The following is a 15,576-nucleotide window of genomic DNA, read 5'->3' as shown; positions in this document are numbered from 1 at the left end:
CCAGACAGAAATTCCGCAGAATTACACAGATCCAGAGGATGGTCCAAGCTAACCTAAACTCGTCAGATCTCAGAAGCAAAGCAGAGTGGGCCCCGGTTAGAATTTCAGTGGTGAGACCACACTTGGTCACCAAACCTAAAAAAGGATATTACAAAGTTTGAGAAGGTGCAGAAAAAAAGCAAGTGAAATGATGAGGGGATTAGAACAACTACCCTATGTGGAACGGTTGAAACTCTTAGAGTTGCTTAGAAAGAAGACAGTTAAGGGGAGAGATAATAGATGTCTATAAAATTATGCATTCTGTAGAGAGAGTGGACAGGAAGAAGCTTCCATCCCCCTCTCCAACCAGAAAACGAGGTCATCTGCTGACAAAAGAAAGTATTTCTTCACACAACACACAGTTAAACCGCAGAACTCCCTAGCCCATGATGTGGTAATGGCTGCCAACTTGGAAGGCTTTAAGAGTGGAGTTCATGGAGGATAGGGCTATCCACGGCTAGTAGTCAAAATAAATAATAAATAATAATCAAAATGTGTATCTATTCTCTCCAATATCGGAAAAGCATGCATATGATATTAGGTGCTGTGGAACACAGGCAGGATAATGCTGCTGCAGCCATCTTGCTTGTGGGCTTCCAAAAAGCACCTGGTTGGCCACTGTGTGAATAGACTTATAGACTTTGTGGGCCTTGATCTGATCCAGCATGACTTTTCTTATGTTCTTATGTAATCAAAATGTCAGAGCACCACATTACATCTTGGCATTCTTAGGATAGGCCCTGGTAGATCTGGGCCTAGGCACCAGGCATAAATATATAAATATACAGATTAAAGTGACTGTCAACATGCACTCAGAACCAAAGAATTAATAGAAGGTACACGTTGCCTGGAGAAATAAAATCGTATGTATGTTTATCAAACAAGATCATTGAAAATAGCGAGGTTTTCCTTTTTGCGTATTCAGAATTAGATTTAGCTTTAGGACATATTCTAATTTGGCTATGTAGATTTTTATTATGTCTCTCTAGATACATATGAGTGCTCTTTGTGTAACCAAAGGGAATTCTGTTGAATTTTAAAACTGAGGGCTAAGAGAAACTACAGCAGAATCAAGGCATTGTTAACAATCTATAAGTGATTTACTGCAGGTTGGCAAGACAAAAAAACCCCCACAAGAGTTTCACAAATGCAAGAAGCTTAGTAAATTTAAAAAGCCCTCCCTAGTTTCAGCTGCTGTGAAGTTTTCAAATATTTCATTGCTTGAAACTGAAATAATCACAGACATTTTTCAAACTAAAAGTGCTCTTTCAGATTACCTCTCAAATAGCATATTCCTTGTCCAGTGTAAAAGTGACATTCAAGGTCTGTTTACCATTTGCATCAATCAAGAAAATAGAAATAAATGTAGATAGAAGAATTTTCTGATCCGAAGACCCAGTACTCCTGTGAAAATGGTGTGTGTGGGGGAAAACCATATAATACTTATTCTCAAATTTGTAGTGGTTCTTAAACTATGTTGCAGTAACAAAGTTGAAAATTATTTTCAAGATTTTGCAAAAGAAATTCACTACCATATTGAATCTCCAGATGCTCGGGAGAAAGGCAGTCAAATAAGTATTTCAAATAAATAAATGTATTGTCAAGTACAGATTATATACCTTGTTTCCAGTTTCCAGATAACTGCAGCCAAACAGACCAACTCATTTGCAATATGCTACTTCCTCTAAAACAAACTGACTTTTCTCTTTGAATTAACCATTGGAGATACAGGAAAAGCAGATATGGTAACTTTTGGTCAACAGTACAAGTACAAGGACATGAGTCGTTTGAAGGCTGCTGACATAAATACAGTAGTTTGAAGCCTGTGGGTGGAACTTTGCTCCCTTCATAGAAACTAGATAGACTGAATGCAAGTTTAGCGGAGAATCAAGGTTGGTACACAGATTCCTGACTGAGGCAAAGCCATGGCATGATTTATGAACATGGGAAGTTACCTTATGCGGAATCAGTACACAAACAGGAAGTGGCTCTTCAGGGAGTCAGGTGGAGGTCTTCCACATCAACACCTACTACCTGATCCTGTTAACTGGAGAGGCCAGGAATTGAGCCTGGGACTGCCTGCATGCATAGCAGACGCTCTGCCACTGAGCTATGACCTTTCTCTTGGTTAACCACTGAAGGATGCATGGAGTCCTAGGAAGTACCTCTCTTTCCAGTATCCTGGGGCTGATTATACAATGAAAATCACTACTTGGTGGGGAGACAGAGATAAACCAAGAGAGATTATCCCAATGTTGTCTCCCATGATAGCAAAGAAGCATAATAATAAATCAAACAGGTTTCAGTTTAGTGCCGTTTAACAAAAAATGAATCTGTGGTCCTTCTCTTTATGACCAAGATCCAAGGAAAGACTGGGCTGTAAGTATGTTTTTAAGATCCAATCACAGAACAATCAATTAACCAAAGATCAACTGGAATAAATCATATTCTGGACCGCCCCTGCCCCCCCCCGTTTAATGGTTAAATATCTGTATGTATTTCTTATTCAATCTGACAGAATTTTTAAAAGTAGATGTTTTTAAAATGTATTGAAACCAATCCATGCACAACTGTAAAATTTTCCTACCTTTACATAACCCTACAGTACATTTCCCCTCCTTTGGTGCCAACTCTTAAATCAATTAATGCGCCTATTACTTTAACTTTGAAGTACAACATATATTCTGAAAGGAACATTCTTCTCAAAGGGGACTAGAATTAAAGTGGGAAGGGGAACAGGAAGAGATGAGATGGGGCTTTTCCTTGAACTCACAAAAGTAATTATTAAAAGTCATTCTGCCTCCAATTGATGGATTAGCACAAATGTGTCTTGGAAGAAAACAGAGTTATGCACAAATGCTTAATGACTAAATGTTCAAAAATTCAGATTTTTTTTTTAAAATAGGAGAACGATACAGACAGGGTATTTTCCATCCTAAGAACAAAAAAATGCCTGAACCTATCTGGTTTGCATTTGTTTCTCCACCTGTAATAATGATTAATGATTTTGAATGATTAAAGGTGGTCAGAAACAAAATTGCATATCTGAACCACGGGCCCATAATGATGCAAACAGATAATTACTATCTTTGTAAATATCTGTAAGTGAAACCGCTTGTTTTTCATCCAGGTAAGCTTGCCCTAAAAGTTGCAGGGCTGGCTCTGGAGATATGATAAATGTAGTCATGACAGAAAACAATTTTTAATTTAGTATACCCTATAAATCTAGATAACCCATGAATATTTACAACCAATTCAGTAGACAGAGACAGAGGGAGACGGACGAAAACGGGGACAAAAGAAGGCAACGATCTAAACAGTGTCTGTGGGGGTGGGGGGGACCCTGCAGTTTCAACAGGAACAGGCCTCAGATTAGATACATTCATAATTGGAATTCATAATCAAATTCCATTTTTTTTAAAAAAAAAATGCACATCACATAAGATGTGCAACTATTTTACCACAAACCTAGCGGGCTTAACAAGGTGAAGTTCACTTTTACCTCCATAAAACTTGAATGGACACTAAGAGAAACATTTTCTCAATACTGAAAACAAGCCTATTTGCTCATAGCACATTGCCGGCGCGGATACCATTTGCCGGGTCGAAGTGGGGGGCGCGCAAGGAGCCATAACAGGTTGTGTGTGCACTGAACCAAAATTAATGATTTGAATAAAAGAAATGTTGTTCCCATTAATTTTTAGTGTAATTTTATTAAAGATGCCACCTGTCCAGAATGGAAGTGTCCAGATTTTAATTTGCCTTCCACAGCTCACAGTAGTTGAACGCAAGATAGAGCTGGGAACCTTTTTGTATCTATTAAACCAGACCACAAAATGTATCTCGTTTTAAAATCTTTATTGCTAACAGCAATTCCATACAGATGTATTGGTGCACTTGCTGTTATGGCTCTATTTTGTTTTGCTACCAAGCTGTTGCCTTTTTTGAGTTGAGCCTCTAATATCTCATTATCTCATCGTTCCACAGAGGTAACTTAAAGTGTATATATCATCTGCACAAACTATACAGCCTGCCTCAACAATATTTCTATAAATGACACTGGTTAATGTTTCCTATGCAGAAGGAAGGTCCCCAACAAGTCTATATAAACCAAATGAGAAGATGGCAAAATAATCAATAGAAATACTAATAGATATTAATCTGGCTCATACATTCTCAGTCAGATGGCTGATTAAATTTAAAATAAATTACATGATATCCGCCAGTCTCATTTTACTCTATTAAGAGTTGTTGGAGCTAAGCAATTTAGCCTCTCAGCCCGCTGTTCACATGGACCCATCAACAGTTATCTCATAGTGGTTGACTTCAAGTGACTGTTTCTTTGATCAGCTAAAGACACACAGCAATTATAACAAATAATTTCTCTGTAAAATACCGTTCCAGGAATAGACATCTAAGAAGTGGGACAGATAAGGGCTACTGTTTTCATATCTGTTTTTCACTGTGCAATTTTAATCAATTTGTTCCTCTTTTGAGAATCATTATTAAAACATTTTTTACCATTTAATTTCCTCCCCCATGATTAAAATAATTAATGCATCACATGGGTATAAACACACACACACACATACACACACACACACACACACAGAGAAAATGAATAAATATTATCTTGTAGTACGGCCAAGAAATTGTTTTTCTGTCTCCACCAATGATGTCACGGGTGCATCGTCAGTAGTACCAAGATTGCAGTTGCTTGATTACCAATACATGGGACATAATGTTCGCTTACTTTAAGCAATACAATGAAAATTTAAAGTAATTCTGTACCTTTTTCCATGTGCATTCTTTTTGCATCATGACCTTCATGACCAGCCAGGTCACCCTCTTTTGGACCAGGCAGAACATTCGGCGATAAACCCATCAACATCTGGTTCATGGACAATCCATTCTGATGGACAGCTGCTAGCATGATACAGAAGAAGCCAAAAACAATCAATTAGTGCAAGTACATTCTACAATAATCATGTGAAACAACCTAGCTTTTGCCAGAGTGATGGGAGTTACTGAGAAAAATATTCCAAGGCCATTATCCATGGAGAGCTTTCCTCCGCGGTGGGGTCTCCTTGTGGTCCTCTGTTCACATGCAAGGAAGTGCCCCACTGCCTAACTTGCCTACCTCCATTTCCAGGTAATTCCTGGTTGGTTGCAAGATTGCCGACTGGAAAAAAAAATCCCTTAAATTTTTAATAACATTATTCTTTATATCGCTATTGCAAAGTTTCATTATTATTAATTTTGGGCTTCTTTTTTTTTAACAGGTGTATGTCAATCTCCTGGAAATACTTGTAAAGAGTTGGGGGGTGGGGGAGAGAGAGACTGGAAGGAGCAAAAACTCTGAAGTCATGGAAAACACTGGGGTTTGTCTGCTCTCAGGAAGCACAGGGCTTCCGGAATCTGCGGCACCTAAGAGTGAATATGTCTGCAATCAAAACACTGCCTCAAAGGAGATGTTCCTTCACTACGTTGCAAAACATAGGGATCTATAAGAACTACATTGCAAAGCATAGGGATCTATAAGAACTAAATAAATTCTCTATCTTGCACCTTGCTCTTTTTGTCTTCTTGTGCCCACAGGTACAATTTGTTTTTCTCCAGCTGGATTTCTTGGTCACAGACAGATAAGATTCCACTGGTGGATTCTTGAGCCAAACACTTAAAATGCCTCTTTAAAGACCTTATAAATCTCAGACAGCATGATACACACAGTTACACACAACAGGAATGCTACTGTAAAGTTTCTGAAATACTGCGTGGAAGGGAACTAGCTGTTTTCCAGATCTAGAATACTTTTTCTGGATCCAGAAACGCATTTTGACAGGAGCAAAATATGAAATTGTAGACCCTGAAAACAATTTAATAGACACCAGCAAAGTCCCTCATGAGATACCAAATATAGAACCCCTAGCCTTAGAACTCTCATTTGACCAGTTTTTCAGCTCTAAAACTTAGTGGACTTTGAAGACTTCAGTATATCAAGTGAATGAAATGTGTGTTTAAGCACTAAATGAAAATCACAAAGGGTTTATGAACGGGGAACAGGAACTGTTGTGCTGTTTACATAACAGCATGTGTGACGGAGCCATCACAGCATGTGTGAATGAGCCAAACATGCACTACTGATGGAACTTTCACTTCAGACACAACGTTTTCAATGGCCAGGTCATTTCTTCAAAAACCAGTTATCAAGGAATAAGAAAATAAATGATATGCATGTGACTGTGACCTGGGTCTTATTTTCAGTGCTCTGATTCAAAGCTCCCGTAATTAATGTGCTAGTATGAAAAAGATTACAATAAACACAACCCTCTGTACGTAATGCCACTAACATGAAAATGCACAGATGGTGCTCCATACATCCTATCATTTTGTAATAGATATACTACATTTTTTGCTGCTTCTCCCATAGAATTAAAAAAAACCCAACCCAACAACAACAATCCTTTGTCTAGATTTTAGCGCCAGCAAGGTAACTAACTCGGAATACAATTAGAAGTGTCATCTAAAGGAATGGACTTGGAAGGGTGTAATTCTGCTTAATATGGCACTATAAATAAAGTTGTTGTTGTTGTTGTTTTCAGGTCAAGTATAGTCAAACATTGGTTGCATTGGTAAAAGACCATGAAAAAATACAACTGCACTGCATTGCAGGTCTCCATGAAAGTCTGACACGAGGATAGGGTTGGTGGCTTGGGGGTAGAGATTTTGGGGTTTAGGGGTGGGGCCTGAGGTCGTTGGGTTTTAGGGAGGAGCTTCAATGGGATATAATCGCATAGAGCCAGGAGAAATAACCTCTGTTGCTGGAGATCAGTTGTAAACCCAGGAAATCTCCTGTCACCATCTGGTGGTTGGCAGCCCGTATGAAAGTGATTTGTATCACCCACTGGTGATATAGAGAGGCCCAACGAGCACTTAACACACCTACCCTTTTTTCCTGCCTTATTGGGACTGCAGAAATGGGAAGGGGGTTGTGAACATCAGGCAAGCCTCAATGTCTGGCTAGTAGTTGAGCTTGGTGGTTTCCATCTTCTGAAGGCTTCGTCTGTGAATGCTGATTCTAGAAACTAATCTCATAAACTTATTTCCCTGCTAACTATCCTGCACTGTTTACATCTTCATGTTTAATAGATCATTTATATCAATAGAAGTACAGGGGGGAAAGTAAGGTTAAGAAATCGTGAAGCTGACGACGTGATTCTTTGGGTTATTATTTGTTTACTTCATTTATACCCGGCCTATCTGTCCAACAGGGACCCAAAACGGCTTACAATGTTCTCATCTCCTTCTCCTCCTTAAAACAATCATCTTGTAAGGAGAATGTGTGATTGGCCCAAGGTCACCCAGCAAGCTGCCATGGCGGAATGGGGATTTGAACCTGGATCTTCCAGATCCTAGTCAGATACTCTAACAACAACACCATACTTGCATGATCTTTGAGTGGTTTAGCACTTAACTCATTGTATATGGTACCCATTATATACATACAGTTTATGTGTATATAACTCATTATATATATTATACGTTTAGACTAGGCTTTTATGGTTTTAATTACATTTTAATTTTGTATTATATATGTATGTATACTTTGCATGCTGTTAACTGCCCTGAGTCCAGCTTCACTGGGAAAGGGCAGGGTACAAACTGCGTAAAATAAATAAACAAAATGGTGAATGAAAATGAAAAAAAAAAAGGTAATGCATTGTGACCTACGGATTCTGTCTGAAGAACTTTCAGTTCGGGCTGGGGAGCTGGAGACACTGCTGCTACGATGAGAGGACGGATGGCTTCCAGGCCTTCGGCCCTCTTCAAGGGAAGGAACAGGAGAAGGGCTGTCTGGTACTCGTTCCTGTACATCACCAAAAAGAAAAATCCAGCGTGAAAACAGTACCATTTAGTACAAGCTTCTGTTTTTACAGTTACCAATGGGGGTAGTAGATGGTTTGGGATCTGGATTAATCACCCACATTTTCAAGGGTGCCCCCCCTCCCATTTGGGGTTCTGGTTCAGCTTTGTTTCCAGTACCCAATTTTTTTCAGTTATCAAAAGAGCTGTTTGGTGATTTCTGGTACCCTTAAATTTTAAAGGGTTGCTATTTTCTGTGAGGGTACATTTGGCCACTAGTTATGAAAGCATGCCTTATTCTATATCATTTTATAAAATCGTACAAGAGGAAGCAAATGATTTGAACAATGGGTTTGAACAACATTCAATCCTCAAACAGTGGACAAGCATTAGAGCTGCAAGATGTCCATCAAATGGGTTTGCAAACAAAGCAGGAGGGTATATTCAGGTATGTAGCATGACACAGATCTGTCTGTCTGTCTGTCTCTGGGCGGGTTCTAACATAAAATAAAAATAATAAAATATTGATAAGTCTATAAACAATTACAATTTATAATAATGGAACAACAATACTTACTTAACATCCATAAAAGTTATTAAAACCTATACAAATTCATAAAACTCATTAAAACCCATTTAAAATTCAAAAAATCCTGTTGGCAGAAGGGGGAAACCATATCTTCAGCAACAGGCCAGTGAAAATCAGTACATCTTCATTAGTTTTCTAAACATATATAAAGAAGATGAATGATGCACTTTAGGAGGGAGATAATTCCACAGTCTTAGGGCCACCTCTGAAAAAGACCTATTTAGTGTCTCCATCTTTTCTTACCACTGAAGGTGGTGGTACCACCAGAAGGGCTTCATCTGCTGATCTTAGGGCATGGCAGGTTGATATGGGAGAAGGTGTTCCTTTAGATAATCAGCTTCTTCCAATCAGCCACAATCCTCTCTAATATCTTGGCTAAAAGGTATGCCAGCCACCAGACAATAGTTGTTTAAATCTTCAGGCTCTAAAGAAGATTCCACCACCACCCCATATCCAATCAGTCATACCAAGGCAGCTAGCTTTTAAAGGCAAGAGGGGAAAGGTGTGTTGTTGGCTGGACCCCAGCAAACAACTTGCCCACATAATCAGACCTCATTAATTGAAAATGATTTAAAAAAACCCTCTACCAGACGGTTCTCTGGATGCCTCCCCTAGACCACTCTCAATTTTGGCATCCAACTCCCTGTGGATCTCAGCAACCCTCAAAGTGTCTAGGAAAGTTGTCACAGCAGACATTATCTGGCCACTGCCCTGGTCTCCTTAGGTTTGATCCTACAAAGCCATTCATTGTATGGAAAAGTTCTACTGGACAGCTACTTCAGGACACAATGGTGGAGGAGAAAAATCTCCTTTCGCCATCACCACCACCACCTGATAGGCATGATAATTCACTCTACTTTGGGTTTGGTCAGCCTTTTACGCTTTGGATTTAAGCCACCTGTGCTCTAGCCATCAACTTTCCTGTTTCACAGAATACCACAGAGTTCTATGGGTTCTACAGGTAAGGCAAGGGCACTTGGGAGCAATCATGTAGATGGGCCCTGTTTATCTCACCACTTTAGAGAGAGGCCAAGGCCTCTCCAGGCATGCCATCCATGCCAGCTAGAAAATCCCCCAGAGCTTTCAGGAACCACTTGAGTTCCATAAGTCTCCGAGGGCAGACCATCTCAATGGGTCTCCCTCCTCTGGGGGAGGAGACTGTTACTGCAAGTCCAAATCTTACCAGGAATTGTTCGGTCCATGATAACAAGCTTATCATCAGCCATTCTATTTAACGGGCCTCTGCTGACAATATTCTGTGGCAAAGACTAAATCAGGGGTCTGCAACCTGTGGCTCTCCAGATGTTCATGGACTACACATCCCATCAGCCCCTGCCAGCATGGTCAAATGGGCTGATGGGAATTGTAGTCCATGAATTGTCAGAGGCCATAAAAAACTGAGCTGGCCCAGTGAGGCTAGTCTCAGCATGATTGTTGAAATCCCCCAGCACCCCCATGGCAGGGCCTCCAACATCACATTTATGGCCACCTTGGTCAGCTCAGACAAGGAAGCTGCTGAGCAACAAGGTGGATGATATACCAGCAGCAAAGTCTCCATGGTCAAGCATCTCTACAGAATCAAAAACAGAAACTCATAGCAGATCCAAATTTTAGATTTATCATGTGAAAATGAAATGGGGAGAAACAGTCCACCCCTTCAAATTAAAAAAATATCAGCAGATAGTTGACAGCTTCAGCACTTGATCTGTGTCTTGGATCTCTGTAGCTTATTCTGTGGATGTCTACCAGGGGTGGAGCAAAAGGCAACTGCGCCCAGGGTGTGCGCCCCGCACCCCTGCCTTGGCACCACCCACCCCCACCACGCCCCAGAACACCCCTGGAATGCCCCTGCCATGCCCCCGCACTGGTGCGCCCCCTGAGCGTCACCCCCCGCCCTGTTGGCGCTATACCACTGATGTCTACACACTCCGAAAATGTAAATCTACAGGTGTAAGCATACTCTACCCGCTGGTTACACATAAAAAGCAAACAAATTGTATGTTACTGTTTCATTTAATAATTATTTTGCTGTTTGGCATGCGGTGCATTATCTTCTGAAGAGCTTCATTAAAACGAAATCCAGTGAGCATATAAGATTTGAATCGAGTTGTGTAGTAAATTAATTTATTTTTAAGAGCTTAATTTGTTTACTGTATTTATGTATGCCTTTACAGAGCAAATTATAAGACTGAGACAGCGAGGGAAAAATGAATAGGACAACACAATTATGCCTGAAACAAAGGCGATAATGGTTTTTATTATTGTCATATAACAGGACATACCATGACAAAGTGTAGGACAGAGAGCTTTGTAAACTCCGTTTATCAGTTAATTTGTGGAATACCCTTTACTTTCACAGAGATACAACTGAACCAGGCAGAGGTATGACTGTAATTAAATTAATTCCTGAAGTCTCTGTTTTACAGCCTTGAAGCATAATTTTACCCATCAGTAATATACAATCTCTTGCAGTTTTCTGTGTTTATCCAAGCTGCAATAATAAATGGAAATGCTAGTAATAATAAAATGAAGCATCCTCTTCCTCTAAAAAGTGCAGACCAATAAACCAATGGAGGCAGAATATCGATATGCAAAAGTTGTTCGGTCCTATTTGCATGTGTGGGGTTGGGGAGGTGGGGGGATGATACTAGCATTTTTTACAAAATGATTTGATGGGAAAAACTTTTTAAAAAGATAAGCAAATTAATATGTGTTCAGTTCGTTAAACTAATAGACCTTTTCCACATTAATCACACAGAACTATCAAAGAAGAGATTGAGATGGGATGTGTGGGCCTTGAGTCCTGTATTGCACAGAGAAGTTATGGAAGTTTTCCGGGTTCTTCTGTTGATACCTTTCACAAACAGTTGTTGTTTATAGCAGCAAAAGGCAAAAATGTCCTTTATAAATACACACACATACACACAAACCCAGATGGTAAGAAAAGAGTAAAACTGGTCTGAATAAAACTGTCTAATCTTCGCCGCAACCTTCATTGATGTCCATTCGTACTCTTTGGGGCCCTCAGGGGAATTCAGCCATCTTGATCAATCTACCATGGGCAGGGTTGCTAGGCTACAACCCAGAGGCCTCTGCTGCAACCGCAAATAAGGGAGCAGATTTTTACGAGCCACTTTTCCCTCTGATCTTGTCAGCCACCTTTACATTGTCCTCTCTCCAATGTATAGTAAATGTAAACATAGTTTTAATACCCTCCAAGACGACTACCAAGTTTCATAGCTACATTCAAACATAAAGTATACAATTCCTCTAATGCTTAGTACACTTGATATTCTGCTCTTTGAAACACTGAGGATTGAGGAGATAACAGGACCCAATGTGGGAAAACCCATGCTTGTGTTATCTTTGGCTTCAGCAGGGATCTTAATGTGTTAGGCTTGGTCTATGCATACATCTGAATGGTAGAAATATGAGGTTGTAGAACTTTGTTTGGCTTTTGACAAGGATTGCCTGTCAACCGGATGGAGTATTGAGAGCAGGGACATAGTAGGAGGAGATTACGATGTTGGTTACATCCTCACATCATGATGTTGGTTGCATCCTCTGGGAAAATTCCTAGAGCTACCTTACATCACCTCCAGGTTTTCTCAAAAGTGACGTAGTGACACATTTGACATTGCCAGGTTTTTCCCCTCCTAATGCTTCTTGGACCAGTCATAAACAAGACAACCTAAGGGTTGGAGATCCCCCATCCCAAGCAAGGGACTCGCAAACCTACTTTAGACTGATGTGTCACATTTTTAATATTTCACCCTCCATTCTGAATGCAGAATAAATGAAACTGAAAACTATAATGAAAGGGAGAAAAGTTTGGACCCAGCCACTCACTGTCCTTGTAAGTTCCTACTTGCAGTGAGTATTCTCAAAAGTAGAGTACTCAGAAATGTATTTTCTTACCCAAAGTGGCACACACGGTTCTACCAACTCATCTTTACCACCTTGTTCTCTTGCATGTGTAGACCAGGCATTAGTTTTGTCTTGAAAACTGACAACCTAGGTTTCTTTGAAGCATGAAAAGAATTAAACAAAAGCCGATTCACGACCCTTCACCCTACATGGACTTTTAAATACTCCTCAAATCTTCCCCTATACTCCCTAATAGTTTCACAGGGGAACAGAAATCACTATACTAATGTACACCAGGATTCCATTAAATTATATTGAGGTAAGTAAAGGAAAGAACCATCTTGCTGAGGTACCACATACTTCTACATGCATATTCCAGCACTCACAAAGTGTGGAACCTGGGAAGGGCAGAGTTTGAGGAGAGATCTCTGCAGGGTATAATCCCATACAGTCTACCCTCCAAACCAGACATTTTCTCAAGAGCAACACATCACTGTCATTTGAAGACCAGCTGTAATTTTGGAATGTCTCCAGGGCCCATCTAGACCTTGATAACCATGTTGTGTTACTACACAAACAAGCAAATCTGTACCTCATGCAGTTGCTGTTATTTTAAGTTCAGCCACATTGTGGGACTTGACTTTTTTGTCAGGTCACAACTACCATGTTCTGCAACTGAGAGAATTTTAACGGTGTCCAGTAAGGAAGCAACTTGATGGTGCATCACACACGCAAACAGAGTGAGGGAAGGCCCCATATCCTAAAGGCATGCGTCTTAATATTTATGGTGAAACCAAGCTCACAGAGCTATTTCTCCTTCACTCATGAATGTTTATTCGCCTAGTAAGTCCTAGAAGACAAGACAAATCTATAGACAGGTGTGGGGGGGTACATTTTATGTTGTCTTTCCATCTTTTTTGGGCTCACGTATTATCAAAAAGTTTTTTTAAAAAAATTAAAAAATCTTTAGAGCAATATGTATGTGTGCAACAGCTCAAAACAAAAACAGGAAAAAAATGGCCAGACACAGAATGCCAAATGAAGCCAAAAAGATCTTCACCCATTGGTGAATTAGGTTCTCAGTCACAAAGGCAACCTGATGAAACAGGCATACCACCAACACTCACCCCATACAACACTCCCTGAAGTCAAACCTCCTACACATTGAATGTTCCCTAGCCTGGGGTCTCTTAACTATTCTGAGTCTTTGGGCACATTTGGAATTTTGACACAACACAATGAGCACAGCAACAAAATGGCTGCCATAAAATGGCTGCTGCAGAAGGGGAAGCCGACCACAAAATGACTGCCATGGCTTACAGTAACACAGTGCAGATCCTTGTGCTGTTGTGGCAGCTGCTGCCAAAAGAAACATTTTTTTAAAAAATGGCACGGGCAATCAAATCTCCAACAGTCAATCAGAAGACTTGCTGGGCAAAAGCCCTACCTGGCCCCCACCTAAACCATGTGAACAGCAAAAAAAAAAAAGCATCCTGATAGATCTTGTACACATAATATGTTTTGTTACAGTTAGGTATTTAAATGCATATATCATGGATACATGCAGATTTTGATGTTGTCTTACTGCAGGTTTTCATATAATCTTTAATACCGTCCTGCGTACAACAACTATGCCACATGTATATTATCAACATTTACTTCAATGTGTTTTTATATTATTTGTATAAATTTCTCTTTGGGGGGGTTGGGGAGCTAAGGCTGCTAACAAGCTTGGCTTTTCCGATGCCGTGGGCAGGTGATGAAAGGCATCCCCTTCCTAAAGCATGCTCAGGTCACAGCTGTCACACTCACTGTGATTTATTGTTGTCACAGTCTGTTGTCCCTGCACATCCCTGAACTCCACTGTGTCCTCCAATTCATAGATCTCAACGTCCTATTACCCCGCTCCCCCAAAATGACATTTTGTCTACATCTAGTTTCAGAAAGGGCAGTGACACACCCGATGGCATAAAATATCTTCCTCCAATTTATTGTCTTCTGGTTCTGATTGTTTTTGTATTGCATTTGTTTCTTTCTGTTGAATGTGTTAAAAATAGAAACACACGGTTTGTTTCTAGCATCCAGCAGTTCCTTATCTGTGGGAAATGAAGGACTGTTTAATAGCGGAATGGCATCTTAAGTTTCTTTTTTCTGTCCAGTTTCAGATAATAGCACTAGTTCTAAACTATTGTGGGTAAAGGTCAGCAAGCTGTTGGAAAAGGCCAGCTCTCCAGCTCAGCTCTCTTACCAGGACAGATGAAGGAGTTTTCATTTTATGAATCTCACTATCTAGCACCTGACAGAAATAAAGAGGCACTTTGGAGAATTTCACTTCTCACTTGCAGAAAGTCCAGAATAAGAACAGCAGATTTACTTGTACTGCTGCCAAGGCACACTTTATGGCATCCTATGTGAACCATGGCACTCTGTCTCTGTCTCTCTCTCTCTCACACACACACACACAAACACACACACAAACACAGGCACTCGCTCACACCAATACCAAGAAAACGGAGAACTCTAGAAGAAAACATTTTAGTTACAAGATTTAAAATGAACAATGAAGAAATAAAAATGGTTAATTCCTTCAAAAACCCTCCATGTTCCATCATGGTGCCTACACAAGACCCGAGTCAACAGATATGGAAATTTTAATACCCAGTTAATGCCCAGCTTCCCATCAAGCCAGTAGAAGAAGCTCTTCTCGGCCTTTAGGCACCTACTAAAATCTGATTCCCCGGGCAATTGTCTAAGTTTGTCCAGTAATCAGTCTGGCCCTGACTGCGGAAGTAAGTAATAGATTCTGGCTTCCCATCTGCTGCTGTTTCCACTGTAGCACTGAAAAGTTTTTGAAAAGCACATGAACACAAAGTATATAAACACAAAGTGTGTGACTGCAATCTCCATGGTCCCCCGTCAACAGCTGGGGAAGCCCTAGCTGATTTCAGAAATAGGGACTAGACTTAGGTTTTGCTCTGAAATATCCTCTTCTGCATAATGGATTCTGATTGTCTCCTCCATAGTCAGAGGAGTTTGGGATAATGATAGTTTGTAATAATGGTGAGCGATGCCAGAATAGACTGTGTCCATTTTAGAAGGCCGACAGAGAACAACTGCATTTCCAAGTGCTGGACTGTCTTCAGCATACAGTTTGATACTTTCCCCCAACGAACATAATTTATTACAGTCAGAGAATACTTATTTTACGATGATAGAAA

The 15,576-nt window shown here is 40.2% G+C and overlaps 1 protein-coding gene across 5 annotated transcripts in view; it reads right to left on the bottom strand.

Moving 5' to 3' along the window:
• The window catches only part of DACH1 (dachshund family transcription factor 1), a 454,713-nt gene that overhangs the window by 124,904 nt on the left and 314,233 nt on the right, over positions 1-15,576 (bottom strand). For 3 of the 5 annotated variants that reach the window (XM_048492794.1, XM_048492796.1, XM_048492798.1), the window contains 2 exons: positions 7,771-7,906; positions 4,831-4,965 (listed from right to left, as the gene is read on the bottom strand). In XM_048492794.1, the coding sequence (XP_048348751.1) occupies positions 4,831-4,965; positions 7,771-7,906 (271 nt within the window). The remainder of the gene's footprint in view (positions 1-4,830; positions 4,966-7,770; positions 7,907-15,576) is intronic. The other 2 variants (XM_048492795.1, XM_048492797.1) reach the window with 1 other exon arrangement.

Source organism: Sphaerodactylus townsendi, linkage group LG04 (assembly GCF_021028975.2).
Source record: "Sphaerodactylus townsendi isolate TG3544 linkage group LG04, MPM_Stown_v2.3, whole genome shotgun sequence".
In the NCBI taxonomy this organism is placed as follows: Eukaryota; Metazoa; Chordata; class Lepidosauria; order Squamata; family Sphaerodactylidae; genus Sphaerodactylus; species Sphaerodactylus townsendi.
Note: the sequence above shows the minus strand (reverse complement) of the source record. Positions and strands in the feature narration are given on the sequence as shown.